Source organism: Lodderomyces elongisporus, chromosome 2 (assembly GCF_030384665.1).
Source record: "Lodderomyces elongisporus chromosome 2, complete sequence".
In the NCBI taxonomy this organism is placed as follows: Eukaryota; Fungi; Ascomycota; class Pichiomycetes; order Serinales; family Debaryomycetaceae; genus Lodderomyces; species Lodderomyces elongisporus.
The window spans coordinates 2,437,067-2,459,650 of NC_083674.1; the positions used below are offsets into that span (position 1 = coordinate 2,437,067).

General features: G+C 37.5%; 6 protein-coding genes and 1 non-coding gene across 7 annotated transcripts; 3 read left to right on the top strand and 4 right to left on the bottom strand. All coding sequences in view use genetic code 12, as the record gives it.

Annotated features, from left to right (window-relative positions):
* The first annotated feature begins 2,846 nt into the window (after positions 1 to 2,846).
* PVL30_002205 lies at positions 2,847 to 2,961 on the top strand. The gene has a single exon. It is a non-coding gene; the product is annotated as a tRNA-Arg (tRNA).
* A 140-nt stretch (positions 2,962 to 3,101) lies between these two features.
* On the bottom strand, positions 3,102 to 4,158 carry PVL30_002206 (uncharacterized protein; the record flags this gene model as incomplete). Its single annotated transcript, XM_061119348.1, has 2 exons — positions 3,102 to 4,059; positions 4,145 to 4,158. 2 exons carry the CDS (start codon positions 4,156 to 4,158, stop codon positions 3,102 to 3,104), a joined length of 972 nt encoding a protein of 323 aa, XP_060975331.1.
* A 1,398-nt stretch (positions 4,159 to 5,556) lies between these two features.
* RPS7A (ribosomal protein S7A) lies at positions 5,557 to 6,117 on the top strand (the record flags this gene model as incomplete). Its single annotated transcript, XM_001527300.1, has 1 exon — positions 5,557 to 6,117. The coding sequence occupies one exon, from the start codon at positions 5,557 to 5,559 to the stop codon at positions 6,115 to 6,117; it is 561 nt and encodes a 186-aa protein (XP_001527350.1).
* A 561-nt stretch (positions 6,118 to 6,678) lies between these two features.
* On the bottom strand, positions 6,679 to 8,511 carry bzz1 (the record flags this gene model as incomplete). The annotated part of the gene is made up of 1 exon (XM_001527301.2): positions 6,679 to 8,511. One exon carries the CDS (start codon positions 8,509 to 8,511, stop codon positions 6,679 to 6,681), a length of 1,833 nt encoding a protein of 610 aa, XP_001527351.2.
* Positions 8,512 to 8,903: 392 nt separating this feature from the next.
* Positions 8,904 to 10,862, top strand: PVL30_002209 (uncharacterized protein; the record flags this gene model as incomplete). The annotated part of the gene is made up of 1 exon (XM_061119349.1): positions 8,904 to 10,862. One exon carries the CDS (start codon positions 8,904 to 8,906, stop codon positions 10,860 to 10,862), a length of 1,959 nt encoding a protein of 652 aa, XP_060975332.1.
* Positions 10,863 to 10,916: 54 nt separating this feature from the next.
* TMA46 (Translation machinery-associated protein 46) lies at positions 10,917 to 12,158 on the bottom strand (the record flags this gene model as incomplete). Its single annotated transcript, XM_061119350.1, has 1 exon — positions 10,917 to 12,158. One exon carries the CDS (start codon positions 12,156 to 12,158, stop codon positions 10,917 to 10,919), a length of 1,242 nt encoding a protein of 413 aa, XP_060975333.1.
* An 856-nt stretch (positions 12,159 to 13,014) lies between these two features.
* On the bottom strand, positions 13,015 to 21,726 carry TAO3 (Cell morphogenesis protein PAG1; the record flags this gene model as incomplete). The annotated part of the gene is made up of 1 exon (XM_001527306.2): positions 13,015 to 21,726. The coding sequence occupies one exon, from the start codon at positions 21,724 to 21,726 to the stop codon at positions 13,015 to 13,017; it is 8,712 nt and encodes a 2,903-aa protein (XP_001527356.2).
* Positions 21,727 to 22,584: the final 858 nt, after the last annotated feature.

A 22,584-nucleotide genomic window follows, 5' to 3' on the forward strand; every position in this document is an offset into this window, starting at 1 on the left:
ACAGTATAAACCATTACGGACCTCGTAAGGATGCCGAAAAAACAACAACAACAGATAATGGTTTTTGCTGGGCACTCTTACCATCATTCTCAATTATCAAATTCATTACCACAGCCTTTGGTACTCTTTATCACACACACCTTTTATGCTTTACTTACTTTAGGCTTCAGTCAAGTAAATGTACTCTATTCGGAGATTCTGCAATAATCATTTCGTACTTTGTACTTTGTACTTTGTACTTTAAGAAAATGGTTGATTACATAATATAAACCCAATACTTACATAATTTTACACAGCCCCGTTTCTCTTTCTCTCTTTCTCTTTCTCTTTCTCTCTCTTTCTTTCTCTCTCTCTCTCTAGAGAAAGCGAAAGAGACAAACAACGCCAAGAAAAAATGTAAAATATACAATATGTACATATATATATTGTATTATATTGTATTGATTGGACAGCCAATCCAATGGTATACCATCTGCCCACAGAGTAATACAATTGCATTGTTTTTCAGTTTTTCAGTTTTTTGTCTACTTTGTGCCCTGTACTCTGCTCTATGTTCTATGTTCTATGTTCTATGTTTCTTACCTTCCACCTACCCTCCCCACACACACACATGTCGTCACTTTGCAAATGGAATGAATGCAGAATGTTTGCGGTATTTGAAGCCGTATCGTTAGGTGGCCATCTATTGTTCAACGACAACAAAAGTGGTGGTGATGTCGGAGATGATGAAGAAAGCGGAAACCAACAAGAATAACAAAGGAAGGACGAAAGGAAGGAAGAAAGGGAAAAGAAAAAATGTAGAAAAGTCCTCGACACTTTTGATACACGAATACCTTTTTTTATTTTTTGCTACTCTTGCGACATTAAGAACTTGATCACCATCACCATCACCACCACCATCATTATATTATCCTTTGGGTTCTATCTACCTTTTTTTTTATTTGGTCTTTATTATTGACCAATGAGCAACTAACCAGCGTATTTCGAGATGTCAAAGTGCAAAAAAAAAAAAACAAACTAACAATCTAACAAAGACTAAATAGGAAAAGTAATATCATTCTAATTAATACTTTGGACAACTCCTTTATCTCAATACCTACAAAAAAGAAAAACGATAATAATAAAAAAAATAAATATAAAGGGTAATCGCAAACTCAAAAAGCAAGTGAAAAAAAAACAAGTGAAAATTGAGTTTTGAGTTGGCAATTGCTTTAAAACGTCAAAGCGGAATTGCATTGTTATTGTAATATTCCTTTCCTTTCCTTTCCTTCCCCTCTCCTTCCCCCCCCTCTCTCTCTTTATAACCATTTCCCATTAACGCAATTCTTACACTTGTGTAGATATATCCATTTTCACTATTACCTAATTAAAATTAAAAATAAAATTAAAATTAAAATTAAAATTAAAATAAAATAATTTCGGAAATCAGTACATTATGCAAGAGAAGACAAGAATATACTGCACCAAAGGAAAACACACACAAAAAAAATAAATGAAAATAAAAATAAAATAAAAATAAAATAAAAAACGAAAAGATCGTGGCGCGGTACAACAGCTCTTACTCTTTCCAAATTTTATACCCTTTATTTTTTGCATTCACATTCACATTCACATTCACATGCAATTTATACTTTTACGTAACTCAAACCTCAATCGCACCTTTAACTCCTTCATTCTTCATTTTTTTTCCGCCGCTAACTTGGGCAGAGGAAGGACAGAAAAAGGGCCAACTAGTTAATTCAGAAACAAGATACAACTACAGATATATAGAGATACAAATACATTTATCACTTCAAAACATTATATCATTACATTTTTTTTTTTAAAACAACAATGTCTAATTGTTCAAGACAATTCTCAACCTCGTAAAGTATTTTTTTTTACACAGCCCGTATACTTTGCTATCGTCACTTTAATCTTACACCTTACTCATCCCACTTACCCATATATGGTTAAACTAAGGAAAACACATCAACAAGTACCAACCTATCTACACAGCCTCTTACACCACCACCTCCTTCTCTTTTTCTTCCTCCTCAAATATCGACAACATTCTTACTTGTTTCGGTATACGTTATTTCAATATTGCGCCTTCTTTGTTTTGTTTTGTTTTGTTTTGTTTAGTTTTGTTTTCTCTATTTCTTTCTTTCTTTTTTCTTTTCTTGTATCTTATTCCTATTTTATCTTGGCCACTATCTTTATATGGAAAAATGGGATGTCTTCATAAGCCTCAATCTATAGTTGGACCAACAGCTATACATGTATTGTTATCGGTAATTGACATTTATCACGGGTAAGGAAGAAAGATAAACCATAGGCTGTGTGTGGGCAATATATACATATGTATATATATACATATACATATACATATATATATACATATATATATCACTCGGATATGAGAAAGGGCTTAGCTCCTTCTCTCTTACAAAGGGCTATTTCAATTTTTTTATAGGTGAAAACCGTACTCATCTAAACATACAAATCACAACTACCAGCTCCACCCTAATTTGCGAAAAAGGTTGGATAGATCAAGTGAGATCTTTTTTTCAATTACTTCTCTCTCACTACACCCCCCTTCCCCCCCTTTTTTTTTTTTTTTTTCTTTTCTTTTCTTTTCTTTTCTTTTCTTTTTAAATGAACGGTGTCATAAATTGCATTGATGGATTGATAAATTACGGCAACTATAATTTTTTTTTTTACCTGCAGCAGTACTGTTTCACATAACCATAAAAAAAAAAAAAAAGAAAACAGTAATGGTTACGAGCATCTGATAAGCTATATAAGTTTGTAGTACACCACATGCGCACAGAATTTTTACAAACTTTTCGTCGTTTAGCCGACTCGCCCTGCTGGCTCAAAGGTTACAGCATCGCCCTCCTATTATAATAAATTTAAAAAAAACATTTATAGTGGAGTTTTGCTAGGCGAAGACTCCGGGTTCGAGTCCCGGGCAGGGTTTTATTTTTTCTATGTTTATCTTTATTTTTTTTTATTTTTTTCATTAATTTTCCTTTAACATTTTCTACGTTTCATCATTTTATGTTTTTGCTTTGACTACATCAGCTACTCAATATTTCAGTTTCACACTTGTTGTTTACTCAGTACAATATTTTCCACATCATTTCGTGGCCACATTGGTCAGCTATACTCCCTTTGTTTAAATCACACATAAGTTCTTTTCTCGAACCAACATTACAAAACACTGCAATTGGCACATTCCCTAGTAAAGTTTGTGTTCTAGCTATACCCCAATCACCAACCACAACACTTCCAATGCTATCTCCACCTCCATCTCCATCTCCATCAACACGTCTCTCTTCTCTACCATCTATCCCCATAGCGCCATTTTCAACTTGTCCTCCTCTTTGGACTCTTTTTTGTAATACAACACTAGCTCCTTTCTCTCTCTTATTCACCTCTTTCCCCACTCCTGAACAGCTTTGCTTCCAATTCATAAACGCAATTTCCCTCACTAGTGGCTCGGTTTTCCACAACGTCACATACCCAAACAACCTTGCCGCTTCGTTTCGAACCAGATAACAAGCAGCTAAAGTTTCGATTGACCTTTCCGTAGCTAATTTAAACTTGACATTATCACCAAAAGAGAGTGCAATAGTCGTTGTGTTCAACAAGTAGCCAACACCCACCATTGATCCCACCGCAACTGTGAATCTAGAAGCAACTGCCACACGATGAGTTACCGATACCCCAATTGAAGGAAGCTCCAGATTATATGCACGCGCCGAGACGCACGAGGACAACGGGATGTAATTAGACCCAATTGGCAGAATGTTATGCTTTACCTCAAGGTAAAAAAGATTATCGAGACTCAATAACTTCTGCGAATCACTATTCAAAATTTGATCGGTTGGAACAATCGTGGTATTCGAGTCCAATATATGAATCACTGATTTCGCATTTCGAATGAAGATATCTGCAAGTCTCTCCGGTGTCAAAGACTTTCTCTCGGGCAAGGTATAGTATGTAATATTGGAAATGTCTGGTATCGGATAAACTTGCGCAGTGGAAGCTTTGTCCAAATCAGTAGCAACATCACTAAAGTAATGATTACTATCACCAATATGTTTTCCACAAGCAATTGGAAAAAAAGACAGGTAAACAAAAAAGAACAAAACAATACCAAGCAACATGCATATGTATTTGTAAAAAGTGCAAGTATCAAACGTAGAGATAGATAGGTACACCCATAAAAGTTATTTTAGTTCTACTAAAGCTCTTCAGTTTCTCTTCCAGGTCCGGCTCACCAAGATTTTCCCTATTTATCCTAACTTGTTTCTATTACTTTTTAGAGAAGGAGGAGGAGGAGGAGGAGGAGGAGTAGGGAGGGGAGGGGAAATAGCTTTTTTTTACATCTTCCTCTGTTTTTTTTTTTTTAAGTAGCTTCTATTTGAAGTATTTATTGATATGATGACGAGTCCAGTTTTCTATTTATATTCATTTATTTTGTATATTCCGTATATTCTTTATTGTTTTTTTTTTATTTTTTATTTTTACTTTTAATATTATTTTTCATTTTTAATATTTTATATTTTATATTTTTCAACTTTAATTTTTTTGCAGCCACTACAAAACCTTCTAAACCCTTTTCTTGTTTGAAAATGCAAAAGAGATTAGACCTAGAACTAGAACAACCTATAAAAATAAAAACAACACCAACCACACACGAATCAGGAAAAATATGAATTGTATAACTAACTGACAATTAGTAAATGCCCCCAACTGAAAACCGCCATTTTCATATATCGATTATATGGCCACAGTTTTGAAATCCTATATCCCGAATATTTGCAATTGGTTTCATACCCAAAAGTATGCCCGAGTCACACGTTTCCAGTATCTACCATAATATATAAAACAAACAAACAATCAAAAAAACAAAAACAAAAACAAAAACAAAACAACTCTAGCACAAAGATTGTTTTTTCTTTTTTTTTTTTTTTGTTTTTTCTTTTCTTTTCTTTTTTGATAAAAAAAAATCATACAACTACATCTGGTAAAGCTCAAGGCTTTATATCATATACTATGCCCACTAGACTGGATGAACTCATTTCTGTTCCTGCTTTTTTGGTTTTCTTCAGTTCTTTGAATTTCGATGTTGCAAATCTACCTTAACCAATTTGCATATAACTCTCTGCAAGACATTCGCGTATATGTAAATTGTAAAGACTAATTAATTAAAAAAAAAAGAAAATAAAAATGCGAGAAGAAATTAATTATGTAAAGTATAAAGTTTTGTAGCTTTAAACTGTTATCACGTGTATATCTTGAAATAAAAAGGTATAGCCCTAATGAAGTTATAAAGTCTTGTCTCATCTAGTCGCTAATTTTTCAATGGTCACGTGAAATCTATACACAAACACACAAACACACACAGACACAGACACACACACGGGAAAAAAAATTATCTACTATCCCAGTGTGATCAAAAAAGTTTCAAGCGTCCAAAAGGTTGAAAAGTACTGCTTGACTTGGCCTAGCCTTTGAACAAAAGAAACCTCCATACACCTTTAGATTTCACTACAAAACGGCAGGATGTCATCAAAGATCATTAGCGAAAACCCAACTGAGCTCGAGTTAAAGGTTGCTCAAGCTTTCATCGACTTGGAGGGTCAATCCGACCTCAAGGCTGAATTGCGTCCATTGCAATTCAAGTCCATCAAGGAAATCGATGTCAACGGAGGTAAAAAGGCTCTTGCTGTCTTTGTTCCACCACCATCATTGTCTGCTTACAGAAAAGTCCAAACTAGATTGACCAGAGAATTGGAAAAGAAATTCCCAGACAGACACGTTGTCTTTTTAGCAGAGAGAAGAATCCTCCCTAAACCATCTAGAAAAGCAAGAAAGCAACAAAAGAGACCAAGATCAAGAACCTTGACCGCTGTCCACGACAAAATCTTGGAAGACCTTGTGTTCCCAACCGAGATTGTTGGTAAGAGAGTTAGACACTTGGTTGGTGGTAACAAGATCCAAAAGGTCTTGTTGGACTCTAAGGACTCAACTGCTATTGACTACAAATTGGACTCATTCCAACAATTATACTCAAAGTTGACCGGTAAACAGGTTGTTTTTGAGATTCCAGGTGAGATCCACTAAATTATTTTTCTTTTTTACAGTAAAATTATAGTGGAGCAAAAATATTTGATGAAGGAAAGCAGACTTATGGTTGAGTTTTAAGAGATTGGGAAGCAATTAATGCTCATGCTTTGGATAACTTATTTCTCGTCACATTCTATATAAGTAGAAGAACCAAAAAAAAAATATAAAGAAACGGTTGTTATATTCTGTTAATATATAATAAAATATAAGGAAAAGTGTAAAGTATTTATTGTAGACAAGGTGAAGTTTGGTTTTATTTTTTTGTTTTTTTGGCAATCTGGGTATATACACCATTTTGTTAAGATGAGAGCTTTACATAGTGTTTTGGGTAAATGATTTGCATTATATATCACACAGTATTGGTCTAGATACTGATCTTTGGCCAATTTATCTTTTTACAACTACTCTTGAAAATAGCACTTTGAAAATGAAAAACAGTTTTCAGTACAAACATATTATCATCATTTTTTTACGCAAGACTTATATATGTATATAGATGCACCCGCTCAAATCAGTCATCTTACCAAATTATTTCAAATTTTTTTTTTTTACTAAAAACTATACTTTTTTCACATAACTAGTTGGAAACATTCCTCTCTTGCCATTTAACTCACCTTCTGTCCAGCCACTTCCATCTGTGTCATCTTCAATCAATACAATCTTATCTCCAACGTGTAACGTCAATTCATCATCGCCATCTGCAGCATAGGCATACAACGCTTCAACATACTGTATTCGCTTTGCACCTCTTTTCGGCGCTACAGCTGGAGGCGCGGGCTTTTTCCCAGACAGTCGAGTGATAATTTCAATATAAGTAGTTGGTACGAGCCCTTGGCCATGAGAACCATTTACCAACGTCCAACCCGAACCATCGTCTTCTTCTACAACCGATATCTCATCACTGGGTGAAATGCTTGTCTCATCTGCGCTTGATGCAGTGTACTCGTACAACGCCCTTGCCGTCGCAACCCCTACGTTTGCCTTCGAACCGGTAGTAGCGGTGCTTTTATTTCTTCGTAAATTGAATATACCATTATGATGTGATGTAGAAGTGTGTGTAGTTTTTATGGTATTGATAGACTGAGAGTCGGAATTATCATAATCGTCCCCCGTGTTGGTGCTTGCGTGATGAGTCTTTTTACTCCCCTTTAAGAATCCAAAACGTGACTTTTTCAGCGTTGCTGGAGCTACGTACCTAAGATCCTTGTCTCCGGCAAAATTTTGAATGATTTCAATTTCAACCTCGTTTTTGATTCTATTTGAGTCCTCCTTGATGAACTGGCCAAGTATTCGTAAAGAGTTTTGTAAATTGTTATCGAATTTGAGAGTAATATTATCTCCACTATCCAGCTTTCTTCGCTCAGTGCTCTCTTCTAAAGTCTGTTTTACATCCAAACAGGATTGCTCGTATTTGCTATATTCATTGGATGCAATTTGCAAACGTTTCTTCAAATCGGTGAGTTCTGGCTCTTTGACCACCAAGCTTTCGTCATCATGCCAGATTGAACAAGGCACAAAGTAAAAATCTTGCGGCTCTGCCCAGGCAACCGTGTTGTGTTTGATAAACATCGCCACATCCAATTTAGGATTATTTTGTTCAATAGTCTTATCGACCAAGTGCAATTTGTCCTTGACCCGGTCCAACGAGTTTCTTTCAATTATGCAAGCATTCTTCAAAAGCTTATTCAAAAGAGCCACTCTATCTTCGTTCAACTCCTGCAAGTAGTCTAAAATCTCAGGCACATCCTGATAATAATACTTGTCTTTTAACCTATTTGCAACGTTTATCTTGATCAAATACTCGTTTTTCCCATTATTCATCTCAACCTGTTTCTCCTCAAACTTGCGTTGATGCTTGTCGCTTGGCGACTTTTGGTTCTTGTCCCTTGCATTTTCCGTTGCTTGACACAATGCATCATACGCCTTTTTCAGCTTTGCAACATCATCCTCGACTCGTTTTTTATCAGAGACAAGAAAATCATTAATCGCCAGAACCTGCTTCTCAATCCTATCACATTTATTCCGCAAACTCACGAGGTTATCACCAATCTTGGTTTGGAACTCGGTGCTCAATTTTAGTTTTTCTTCTGCAATTGCCTCTGTTTGCGTCAATACATCCGTCCAAAGCACCAACGAGGCGCTCTCCAACGAGCCCGGGGTGATTTGCGGCTCGTCACCAACAGACAAGTTGGCGGACAACTTGGATTTCTTTTCAAAGTATTTTTTGGCCAATTCTTTTAGTTTTGTCAGGTACTCTTTCTCGAGGTCAGCCCGCTCTCTATAGAACAGGTCAATGTCTCCTAGCCAATTGATTCCATTCTTGACCCAGCCCGAAGTTGTTTTGTAGGAGTCCTTCAACTCATTACCCACTGAAAGATTGTCTAGTGACATGGACAATATCTAGTGAAGATGTGTCTATATTCGTGTTGAAGCGTGTTATGTGGATGTATTTGTATGTCCAAGTGGTTTTTATATCTAAAGTTTACAATCTTTGTCACTGTATTGAGTGAAATTGGCGAGGTTTTAGTCTCCATAAAACTATTGGTGACAATTACGTCAATGCTGGAGAATCTCGTTGCGTCTCCAGTTCGAGTTTTATTTTTTTATTTTTATTCCTAAATTTTAATTTATTTTTTATTTTTTATTTTTTATTTTTTTATTTTATTTCATTTATTTTCTTGTGATTAATTTATTAATTTTTTAATTTATTTGTTTAATTTCCATTCTCTCTTTTTCTCCTACTCCCCTTCTTTTCTTTACAAATGACATCAACACCGCCTCAAATGTCACGAAGACAGAGAATAATTGGCTTAGCAAAGACAACCAGGGATAACTACATCCCTAAAATAACGGGATCGGTTTCCTCGCTAGCTGCCGGCGCTTCAAAAGCATTTACAAATCCCAGCGAGATATATGATGAACAAGGAAGGATAGTGCTACCGAAGGACACCAAGATACAACTATATCCCACGTACACCAGGCTCTTTGAAAACAAGTATTATGTAGATATTGCTGGCTGGGTATCGGCACCAGGTCTGTTAACCAATCGACGAAATCGAATGATTCTTACAGTTATAAAAAAATCAATGAGACAAAGGGACAGTTTTAGTGCAAATCAAGAGTTGGAACAACTCAGGACAGACTCTAGTTTGGGACAGGATACATTCAATAACGATTCACCAACATCATCTGATGCTGGTTCAATAGCTTCTTTGGAATCAGAGAAAAGTATGATGTCCAGGGACGGTGTTCCCTCGTCGGAAGATGTGATGAAAGACCGACTAGCTGCATTTTTTGCAAAGTCAATTCCCAATACAGAGATAAAAATTACAATTGGATCAGAAAACCCGAATCAAGAAGTTGCGGATGCTTTAGTAAAAACCGATGATAGAGGTTATTTTGCAATTTCAATACAAGTGGACTATAAACCATCAGTCGTGCAGGCGGTTTCGACAATGGCAGAAACGGTATTTGCATTCCAAGAAGTATTGGTTTATCCTAGTGGTGGAATTGGAATTATTAGCGATATTGATGATACTGTGAAAAAAACAGGAATTGTTGGCGATAAACGACTATTGCTTCAAAATCTACTCGTGGAGCACTACGAAACATGGACCATTCCACTGGTGGTTAATTTCTACAACGAGTTGTGCAAAAAAAAAGACGTTAGCTTTTTCTATGTTTCAAACTCACCTTGGCAGTTGTTCACTTCGATACAACTGTATTTTAAGCTGTCTGGGTTACCACTAGGATCGGTGCACCTAAAAAAATGGGTTGGCAATATAATGTCTAGTTTGATCGAGCCATCACATTCCCGGAAAAAATTGGCGTTGGACAAGATCTTGGAAGATTTTCCAGAAAAAAAGTTTATTTGCTTGGGTGATTCTGGAGAGCAAGATCTCGAGGCATACGTGGATTTGGCACAATTATTTCCAAACCAGGTGTTGTCGATAAATATACGGTTTGTAGAAAATTCTTTTTCTGATTATGACGATTGGTACATCTTTGATGAATTACAGCGGCTACTAGCCAAGAAGCAAACGAATTCGACCAAGAGGAAATTAAACGAAAAGAATTTAACTATACCAACTAGAGAGAATCCAGAAAAACCAGTCAATGCTTCTGGTTCCGCTTCGACTTCTACTTCGAATTCAGTTTTTGGAGCTTCTTCGTCATCGTCTGTACAAGAAGCCCCAAACTTGATAGACTTGGATACAGTTGTGACATCACCTAAAAAGACAATGCCCCCACTTCCCAAAAAGCCCAAAAAGCCCGAAAATTTAAAAGGCACATCACTAGACCACAAGACCAATTCGATACAGAAAGGGTCAGATGAAAATATGTTTGATGACAATTTGCTAGCCGAAAACAGTTTTCAACCGAATTCGGCAAATACTTCCATAGACAGAAGGCCATTATTTTCTAATGTTTCTTCTGATGGTCAATGGATGGTGGGTGCAGGTTTACCACCACTTCCTCCTCGCAGGCAACGAGCTCCCAAGAATACCCCTCAAAATATAGAATTAAAGGACGAGTTGGATTTGATTTGCAACTCTCCTGGCTATATAGAGATAGAGGAAACGGATAGGAAAGGTGCCAACTGGATACGAAGAACTGTTGTTGCGCTTTACATGCTCAAAAACACCAACACTACAATTCATTTTTTTACAGATGATGATAAAGAATTTTTTAAAATGCTCCACACTCAAGTTGACGAGGCCTTAGACCTGGCCCTGGATTGAGTTTTATTGAATGAAATATATATATTTATATATATGTATAGCTAGAAACGATTTTTACGAATCAGCAGCCGCTAGATTGCCATTATTTACTTTTGCGGCAGTGTCCACAGTAGCATTCTCAACATTATCAGCTCCTGTTTGCTCTGTTTGCTCTGTTTGCTCTGTTTGCTCTGCCTGCTTTTCATTACTATCACACATAAACTTTTCGTTTTTGATTTTCCCTTCTAGACTCTGCACGGTTTCTTCAACGCTGTTGTTTGCAGTGCCATTTTTTTCACTATCATTTCCTTCTTGATAATATTCCATAGCATTGCTTCCATCACCGTAATCCTTGATGTTTTCATTACCATCATCTGATTGCTGTGGTTTGAATTGAGACAAGTCCCAAGATTCACCATTTCCGTCATCTTCCTCTGTATAATATTTGTCAGAGAATTTCTCCAAAATAACTTCTCTTCCAGTTAATGGTCTTTTACCCTTCTTTTCTGCTTCTTTCCTCTGGTTATCTCGCTTCGATCTTTGTCCAATCTTCCATTGTCTAAACGACTCTGCCGTTATTGGAGTAAATGATCTCTTGTCCAACTTGCTTCTTTCCAACTCCAAAAACTCTTCCAAAGATATTTTTGGTTCATTCTCTGCAGCAAGTTTCTCCAACTTCTTTTGCTCTTTAGTCTTCAAAACGAAACCCGGTGGCAAGGAATGTTTATATTTACATTCGTTACCACCATTTGGACAAACCCAAAACCAACCATACTTTCCATTCTCCACAGCTTCAATAAAGTGTTTACAAACTTTATCAGTGGTGGTCTTGGGATTACCGTGCTTCGATAAAATAACACTCCGCAACTTTTCTTCATCCCAATTGTCCATAGTATCTGCCTCTTTCTCCTCACGAGCATCGGTGTAAAGATCTTTCTTGGCATCTTTTCTTCCTACATTAGGGTCATGACTGAATTTACATTTGTTACCCTTTGTACATAGTCCTTGTTTAAAGAACTCACATAATATGGATTTTGGATCAACTCCAAAGGGTACTTTTTGTTGTTGGATACCAAACAACTTTGCGGCTTCCTTTTTGGCTTCTTCGGCGGCCTTCTTCTCTTCTGCTCTCCGCTTGGCTTCTGCCTCTTTTTTCTTTGCCAAACCTCCATCTATACCAGCTTGCATTTGATTGATTTGTTGCTGAACTCTTTTCGACTTGTTCTTGTTCTTCATACCAAAGGTTTTATCCTCGGCAGCTTTGGCCTTAGCCTTAGCCTTGTTTTTGTCAGATGTTTGATTCTTCTTTGGTGGCATGGCTAACCTCTATATTAATTTGTTTGTAACTCTCTTTTGTTTTGGGAGTAAAAGCCGTAGTATACTTTGTTAGAGAAGATTTGATTTTTTTTTCATTCTCATTCTCATTTTCATTCTCATTTTCATTTTCATTTTCATTTTCATTTTCATTTTCACTTTCATTTTCATTTTCATTTTCATTTTCACTTTCAAATTCATTTCCTTTTTGTGTCAAAAAATGAGAGTATTATAGTGTGACTAAAAGGTTGCAAAGATTGAAAAGAAAAGAAAAAAGAACGAGACAGTGCGATAGCAAAGAAAGCAACGAGAAGAAGGGCAAAAAAAAATTAATTTTGAGGGAACAGAGATAATAGAAGAGAGCAACGAAAACATAAATATGTATATGTATATATATATATATATATATATATATATATATGTATACATATACATTTACATATACATATACAGAAAATACAGAATGAAAGCTAAAACTAGTAATAACATTAACATATGTATCTTTCTTGGAGATCAGAATGTAAACATTTTTTTATTTTGCAACTGTCTTTATAAAGTTTTCAAAAGTGATGCGCTAGCTAATTATTTTTTTTAAAAAAATTACAGGATCAATAGGATCTGATATTTTGCTCTAACTTTTTCTTTTTCTTTCTTCTTTTTCTTTTTCTTTCTTCTTTTTCTTTTTTTTTGTTTTCTTCCAACTTTTTCCCATTCTCCAGTATCCTTGATTTGAGTTCGATTATAAAGTTTGCTATTTTGTATTTCATATTTTATACTTCAGTTTCAGTTTCAGTTTCAGTTTCAGTTTCAGTTTCAGTTTCAATTTCATTTCTTTTTCCTTTGGCGACATGGAAAATGCTCAAAGTTGCCATGGAAGATGTTCTTGTGCACCTTGTGAATTCACGTTAGCGTTTACAGCCTTCTTTGATCTCTTCCTTGTGCCTAGTAAACCCTCAAAAGCCTGATCTAAATCTCCCGAGCTGTTATTAGTGATGTTGTTGCTATTGTTAATGTTAATGTTAATGTTATTGTTTTTGTTAACGTTAATGTTATTGTTAATGCTATTGTGAATGCTATTGTTGGTATTAGAAATGGTACTTGGGTTAATCGTACTTGTTGAAGTCGCCGTCGCGGCAGCAGTAGCAGATGGAGTCGAGTTTGTTGATACGAGTGGCATCTTGGAAAAAGATGATGATATTGAGGACGGTGTTTGCTGCAAGTTTGCTTTATTGACCTCAAAAACGGGAGAATAAGACATCGATGGCGTTACAGTTTCCTTACTCTTTGCCACACTTTTGTTTCTAAATGGAATGTATGACCTTCTAGACTGAGCAGTAGAGGTATGCCCTTTTTCTTCAATGAGATCCAAATAGTTTGTTCGCTGAGAAGAGCTAGATGCCAAACCCTTGTTCAATATTGGCGAAACTCGTTTGTCATAGACATTAGACACACTTTCAATCGGGTTTTTGTTACTAGTGGAATTTTGTGAAACTGACCTTGCTTTCAACGAATCAAGCTTCGCCCTCTGCTTCACGGCATTTGCAAAAGTCTCAGTGTTGAAGAAACTATCAAAGTCATCGAGAGCAGCCCACATATTGCTCAATGTAACCTCAGGCTCATCTACGCTCATGGAAATAGACTCAGCATAATCAGCTACCGTGTTGGGTTGTTGCTGGTAGTAATAATCCTCCAGATGGAACTGAATCTCTTCATTTTGTTCTGCCTCGACAGCCTCTACACCATTCTCAACAACATTTGCCGCTACACAAGTGGAAAATACGGCATGCACATTGTTTCTGGTACTGGCAGCTGTCACTGCAGGCATAGGTACTGACCACCCACTTTCATGAGGAATACCAAACAACGTGGCAGCATTCTCATAATCCTTCTTCATCGACATGTTGCCACCCAAACTCATCTTCAATATGTCCGAATCCAACTGAGAGCCTGAAATTGAATCAGTTTCATCCAAAACTTCCAATGCATCATCGGCGCTATCGGTGAGCAATAACCTCAAAAGTGGCGAAATCAAATCAGCTCCAAGTCCAATAAATTCATCTTTTCTAAAATTCACCTGCGGTATAAGGACTTTCAAAATTGCCAAAGTTTGTTTTCGAAAATACCCACTAGGGTTGGAAAGCATTTTAAGCAAAGAAATCAAGATTGTTACCTCATGTTGTGCAAAGAACAAGTCGCGCATAGTTGAGACAATATTGACCAAGAAATCCTCTTTGGATCTAAATTTAAGCTTAGCAAAACTTTGCAATATTCTGCTCACCGCTGGCTTTCCAGCATTTTCAGCCAATACACTGATGTCAAGAGCAGCACCTCTCGTCTCCTCGCTTAAATCGTTACTTTCTAATGCGTTCAAAAAGCGGGGTAAGTTTGCCACCAAAACTGACACTATACGCGTATCGCCAATACCAATGATTTGTGAGTCCTTAATCTTGAGCAACTTGTCCATGAAACTTAGCGTTGGCTCCCAAGATGTGCTGGATCTTAAACCAACGGAAACGATATGCTGCAATCCTTCAAACTTGCCTTCCCATTTTGGTGGAAACGTTGAGATAAGACAAGCAATGGTATCCTCTGCGTTGAGGTCAATCTTGGAAATAAACTTGTTCATGATTGAAAGGACTTCAATAAATTCTTGTTCATGAATGGTACTCAAACACGCCACACTTGACCAGAACAACTGTGGAAAATCAATCAATTTCTGAGAATCCACTTCGGCAGCTATTGCATTCAAAGTCATCAAAATCTGCATTGCAAAGCCTTGGATATCTTCTGATTCATCTGAAATGGTATTAGAAAGACGATGAAACATAGCCTTCAATACGTTCAAGTCGAGGAATGAGATAAGTACTCGGAAAATTTGAAAACTCCGGCATGCACTATGTCTCACAGCACAGGTGGTTCCCCATGTTAAAGCGATTTTGCTCCATTCGTCTTGTAAAGTCGGATGGGATGGGCATAATGATCGAAGAATACTTCTCACCAATATAATCATATTACTTGGAGTCCTTGCACCTTTCTTGTCGTTGTTCAAATCATCATATACCCACAAGTTTTTGACTCGATCTTCGTGTTTCAAAAGCATTGTTGCTTTATTCGATTGGGCTTCATCAGCAGTGCAAAATTGCACCAACTTAATCAAAAGCCTTCGAGCCTGCTCCCTGACAATGATCAAGTAGTGATCCAATAATGTTACAACTGTATGAAGCAATAACGGCAATTTATCCTCCACGATTGTGCTAGTCTGGGTAGTAATCAAGTCAACAACAAAAATTAATGAAATTTGGCCCAAAGAAAAGACAGCCTTTTTTTCGTCAAGTTCCAACACAGAGGCCAAGTTAGCAAAATAAGGTATTGCTGAAGTAAAGTCGGGTTCTGTTATTCGAGACGGGCGTGGTGGGACCATCAGTTTGGGTTGCAAATTATCAATTAACTTTTGAACGACATATCTCGAATCCGGATGAGCTGCTGCCAAGTAAGTTATAATCTGGCACGATTTTTGCACATACAAGATGCTCTGCCTCTCTGGACAACTAGATAAAACAAAGTCAAACACTAATTCAAAGTTCTTTTCCCTCTTAACCAAAGCTAGCCACATTGTTTCCAAATCGTTTGCATTGGAACTTTCGAATTTAATGGAAATTTCGTATAAATTTTGGAGTACCATTTTGGAGAAAATGCACAACTGACGAACCCCAGTTCCGGTTCCAGTTCCGGTTCCAACTCCAGTTCCAGTTCCAATTCCGATTTCAGTTTCATTTGAGTTTTTGACTCCTTCACCATCTTTACGTAGTTTGCTGAGATTTTGATGGTTATTAACATCGTCGTCATCGTGTTGTTCTTTACCATTATCCTCATTACCATTATGTTCAACTTCCTTTCTTTTATTTTCATCGAGTTCTCCTTCGTACTTCAAACACACTTTACTCATGGCAACCTCTAACATAATTGAAAGAATGCCTCTATTGTATTCGTCGACAACATTGTAGAATTTTGTCAAGATTGAAATGGACTTAAAAACGTTTTCTTCTTTTGTATTGAAAATAATCTCGGACAAACCTGTTAACGCCCTTCTTCTTGTAATCACGCTCTCGCTGGATAGCAACACAACGTATAAGTTTATCCCACTCCAGCAGTGCAAGGCTTCATTGATCTTTTGAAGAAAATTTAAAGCGGCCCTTCTCACTACAGAATTCCTATGAACACAAAGCATACAGGAAAGCATAACAACTTCATCATGTACTTGCACATGTTCATTTTTTTCAAGTTTGTCCTTGTCCATTTCCAGAGCGCAACTCTCAATAAAAATGCAAAAATATAGTGGCATCGATTTCTGCGAAACGCAACTTTCCCTAATCAATGCTTTGCGAATTTCTCGATTATTGCGGTTGCGTTTGAGGAGGTTATGTAAAGCCGTTTTTCCTAAATCCCTAATCTTCTCCACTGAAGATTCAAGTAAAGAGTGGACCCAATGAAGCAAGCCAGGAATATCAAATGAAACCAATGCCAAGCTACCCGATATTTCAAGCTGCTGCTCAAGGCTCCCTGTACAAAGAATGGTCATACATTTCAATGCAGAAAGTTCCAATTTTTTCCTCTCAAATTCCAAGAGCGCAAGAGCAGCTGCCGCATCCTTTTGTTGCTTGATATTAGCAATAATCACAGAATATCTTTCATCCGTGAGAGCTTTGGTATTACCATGACCACACCATTCTTTAAGATAATTGAAACACGATATCCTTGCTTCAAAAGGAAACCACAATTCCAGATTCGGGCGGTCTTGCAAGCCAAGGTAAACAGAGGCCAAAAAGTCACAAAAATATCTCCTTAAACGTTGAAAATCAATATTTACTTGAACTTCGTCGGCCGATAAAAAATTCTTTGCATTCTTGATAATTGTGATTAAGCAACGGACAATATTTTCATTGGTGTAAACCAAATCATCCAGGCCCATATAGTCAATGGCATTCAGTAGGATATGAACAACTTCAATTCTAAACCTATCGTCGGACGAGTTCCTCTTTTTGATGTCCGTGTTCCACTCCCTTGTGACAAACTCTATACTGTCCAAAAAAGTTTCAAGAATATTGATATTGATATGACTTAAGCCCGTGATTACAGCTTCACGTATCATAAGCTGGTGTGATCTCAATAACGGATTCACCATCTTAAAAATCGACTTGGCACTGGTAATCTTTTGATGCTGTATAAATATCTGAAGGGACTTTTTACGACCATGCGTCGGTTGATTGGCATATGAGATTTTCTGCTCATTTGTTGTAGTTAGTGTGGTACACGCAAAGATCAAATACAATTTCCATTGGTCTATCAACACTTCGGGAGGCACAGGGTTGTTTTGTTTGTTTTGGAAAAATGATGATATATTGGCTTTGTAGTTTTCGGAAATTTTCAATATTGACTCATGCATTTGGGCCAAACAAATGCAAACAATGTTTCGACAAAGGGCAACCGGTATGGGACATTTCTCAAAGAGAAGTTGTAAAATCGCCGGGTAGAGTCTTAGCCAAATAGTGGAATCAATACCATAATCCGACTCAGCAAGCAAAAGCAAAACGGGTTGCCCTTTATCGTTCTTGATGTGATGATTAAATTTGGTCAAACGTGTCCTCTCTGGAACACTGAGCTCCTTTTTGAACGGTTTAATAAAAGCATGGAAATCCACGCTCTCCAAAACATGTATCACTCTTGTTCCAACATCTGCAGCAAACTTTGAAGAGCTTCGTGAATGTTTTTTGCTTTTTTGGTCATCTTTATCGTCATTCTTCCCTTTATTGGTAATAGCGTGAATTTCTTGGTCAAATTTGTCCACGATTTGTAAAATCTTAAGCCCCATCATTCTCACTCTTTGATCTTGTGAGCAAAGGAAATATAGCCCATTGCCTTCAATATTTTCAACTTGATTGCTTATCGATTTCCACTCAAGCTCTTCTACAATCCTATCGGGACTGCTCATTGTATCCCTTGCATTTTCAACTTCATGGTTGATCTGATATAATTCGTTTAAAGCCTCTTTATTGAGACGACCATTGACTTTTTCAGTTAATTGAGCTGAAACAAATGGCATTCTCAGGTCACATTCTCGGATGTAAGCTAGCCACTCTTCGAGAAGTATATGATACAATTTCAACAAGATTAAAAAATTCGGAGAATATGGATGAAAAGAGTCGTAGTCAAAGTTGGTCTTTTCAGTGAAATGGAAAGCCATATTTGCAAACGCATTCAAGAGTGGAGTAGGGTTCTTTCTCCGCGAAAACCTTCTCAAGCAATCCACTGCTGCCTGTCTTATCTGTGCTTCCTTATGAACTGAGTTTCTGGTCAATAATCCAACCACGGGCTTGGATATAGCTTCATTTGGAGTGACTACTTCACTTGGCAGACTTTGCAACGTGTATGGAAGAGATTTAATAAGCACGGCAAAAAGTTCGAGTTGAGCATCTTTCTGCTTCTGAGGAGGCACGTCGTAGCTCAAATGAAATGAAAATGTAGACAGGGACTTGAAACCAGTACCGGAAGAGGATGTATTCACATTTCCATCAAGGTCGCAACCAAAACTATCATCCAAAAGCATTATTAGCTTTTTAAAAGTCAGGCAAATCTCATCGTAAATATTCAAGGCTGTGTTGGGTTTAACAGCAGAAATTCTTCTTGTTGATACAACATTCACTGGCTCTACGTGGCATGTAGAAGCAATATCAAAAATATCAATTTTGGGGAAGTTGGGCCTATTCTCCTGTTCAGTTGCTTGTAGTACTCCAACATATGCCTTAACAGCCAAGATCAATTTTTCCGGCTGCAAGTCCTCCAACGTGCCATTTTCAAATCCTTGTCTTAATATCCTCAAAATAATTTGCTCCATAGCAAAATTGAGGTTTGAATATCCAATTACACGAATCATTTGCACCAAAGCCTCCATTAGATTTGCATTTGTCAGTAGCCAGTACCCCTTTTTGGAAGAGGAGCTAGTATTATATTTAAAAAATAAAACGTCAACAACCTCCTGCAATTTTTTCACAGTAGAATTTAACGATTCAGGAAACCTGTACAAGTAAACCCAAATCAATCGTGTAATGCACAAAATGATTGAAGCTTTATCTTCAGGACCAACTTTGGATTTCAACTTATGAATACCGCTATCAACCAAGCCATACCAGTGAGCCGCAAAAAAGCTTTTGCTTGATACAGATAAGGATGCAGTAAGCACATTATACAATTGGATCCAACTGCCGGTACCATTTTGAGAGGAGCCTCCATTTACCCGCAAAGACGAGGAAGCAGAATTGGAATATGAGGTTGAAGTGGAGGTTGAGGTTGAGGTTGATGTTGATAGGGAGCTTTCCGGGCCTGCCGTTGATATGCGCCATATATGTTCTGCTCTTTGAAAAATACTCTCTATGCCTGCACTCCAACCAGGATCATTTGCCTCTGCAGTTAAGCTGTTTGCCAATGGAAGAAGTAAACTGGAGATGGCATCGCAATACGCAAGTATCACCGCCTCATTGACAGTGCGATTAAAAAATTTCGCCAAAATCTGGATAAACTCTATGCTATCTTCAAATGCTTCAGGAGGATAATGACTCAACTTGAGGTACTTCATTCCTGAGATGAGTAGATATAGACTCGGTTCATCATTACGCGAAACCTGCACGGGAAGCTTTTCCAAGTCAAAAATGAAACGGTCACTAACACTAAGGAATCTTTTCTCAGACATTATTCCTAAAAGCTGTGCAAACAAAGTCCAGTTTGCTGCACGCACAATAGACTGGCTGGTACTTGCAGGGTCGGTTATTTTCAATTGTGAGTAAACGATTTCCTCTAGTTTGCCTCCAAGATCCTCTCCCATCACTTCGGATGGAGTTTGCTTCACTACTTCATTAAGTACTCGGCAAAGAATATATATCAGTACTAAGGACTTTCTCTCAGCATTAATGGCAGTTTGTTTAGCATCGGATATCTGTGTTTGAATAGCAAAGTTTTGTTGCACAGATCCGCCAACCCATGTGTCGCCGCCTTGTATCAGTTGCGGCCCATTGGTAGTGGGTGTAGCAGTATTTGCGTTGATGGTTGTTCCTGATGTACCAGTTGTTCCCGCTGACCCTGCTGTTGCCGCTGACTGGTTTCGACGGTGTGCTATTCGAGATAAACTTTTTGTTCGCATCAAACTCAAGCTCCTCTTTATTCTCGTTGGTGGTGTGGTCGACTTTGATGCCACAACTAAAGAAACCTGTTTATTTTCTTCTGTTTGGCGAGTGACTTTGGTTTGCTGCAGATTTGTTCGGTCACCATTGCTGCTGCTGCTGCTGATGCTAGAATTTGCATAAAGAAGCGCTTTTTCGACTTCAAGTGCTGCCATCGTTGCCACCTCGCTTTTCGATTTCCTCCAAATAAATACGCTATCTATCACGGGCTTTGGTTTCCTGCGAGCAATAAATCCAAGCGAGGCTAGTATTTTGTCAAACAGTGGATCTGCCCCTTCACCAAATAATTCAAATAGTGCCGAGTCGTCATTGTTTGATTGACTAATGAAAATATTAAGTTTACGCTCAGCAAGTCTGACAAACTGTGTGAAAAGTATATGTAACGTGTACTCTGCTGGTGTTTTAAACTCTGTGGCTAAATTCCGCCTCGTAACCAAGTTGCCATCTGCTGTGTTGTTAAAACTAGTTTCGTTTTGCGGAATGTTTGATGTCAATGGTGGAGGAAGCTGCGGAGAGTCGTCTGTGTAGTTGACATAAGATGCATAAGTTGACGGCGTTGCAAAAATGTGGCTCTGTGGTAAGTGTTGTGAGTAGCCATTCAATGTTGATTTAGGGGAGTTTATTGCCGGTAGTCCCAAATGTTGGTTATATGCTCTTGATTCAGGGTTGCTGCTATATGAAGAGTTCTGGTAGATTTCTGTGTGCGGTAGTGACTTTTGAACCTTGAATGTGGTTTGGAGCTCGTCTATGTCATTCGGTAGAAACAACAATCCTGTGGGCGTTGTTGATTTATCATTATCTATAGTGTTGGTTGGTTGTGAATTTGCCGTTACTGAATCGTCGGTTGCGAGCGATAAGCCGGAGAAGTTTTGGATATTGAAATTGGCATCAATATCGACATTCTCGATACTGACGTCTTGCATATCGGGTCGCTCATCAATAGAACGCTCTAGTACAAAACGATTATCTTCCTGCCGTACCTCATCTCGTAACCCTTCTTCCGATTCCTCTTCAAATCTCTCTCCCACCACCACCACCTTTGCCGATTTGTTCTCCTCTATAGGCGTCTGGATCATTGGATCTATCAAACGACTATGTTGGATCATTGTTTCTGAATCCAGTTCTGGTTCTCCTTCTGTGTCTGGCTTGGCGTCTTTGTCCAATTTTGCTTGTTCGTTTAATTTCTCACCAGAGTATAATTGCCTTTCAGTTTCTAACGCATTACGATTTGAAGCATGCGATGCATTATTGGTTTGACTGTGTCCATTATGATGTATTCCTTGACTATCGATTTGAAGAGCCAGTGGATAAAGTTGCTCCAAATCGGGTATTTCAATCATCTCGTTTTCTATCTCTTTTCCTATCACCACCCAGAATAGTATTTATACAACGTAGAATTTGAACAAGACTTGTGAATGCTTTTTGAATCTAGTATGAGGCGAAGGGGGGGGCAGGGAGAAAAGGAGGTTCTACCTTTGTAATATTGTTAATTTTTTGTTGCTATTATTATCTGTTTTTCTTTATCTATTCCCTTTCTTTACTGTGTCATGCAAGATTAGTGTATGTTTATGATATTTCCAGAGATTGTGATGGATGGGGAAATAATCAGGCTTCTACAACTATTTGTTGTTGTTGTTCTTCTTTTTTTTTTTATACTGATTCCGCATTCTATTTTTCTCTCCCCACTCTAGAAATCAAGTAGTAAAAAAAAAATTGAAAAAAAAAAGGTGAGGCAGGTAGGCGGGGAAGGAGGAGTGAGAAGAAAGGGAGGAAATGTCTGCCAAAAAAAGAAAAAAAGAAAAAAAGAATAAAGAAAAAAAGTCGCGTTCGTTTTTAACAATACTTTATCATCTATCTAAAAATGAGTTTAGTTTGAAGAGTATGTATACTAGATGAACAACCAATTAGTATTAGAGATGATGATGATGATGATGATGATGATGATGATGGGTTCTACTGAGTATAAAGCATTACATTGGATATACATTACAGACTCTCTATAAATCGAATACGAGATAAAAACAAAGCTTCTTTGCGGAGACAAAACACCATTGGAAATTCTACATCTGACCTAGATTTTCTTCAAATCTTATTAAACCCCTTCCTATTCTTTTTTTTCTTTTATTTTGCAGTAAGGGAAAGAGGGGGTTGTCCCAGCTAAGAGGTTAGTCTTCATCCCCCCCCTCCCCCAAGGTTAT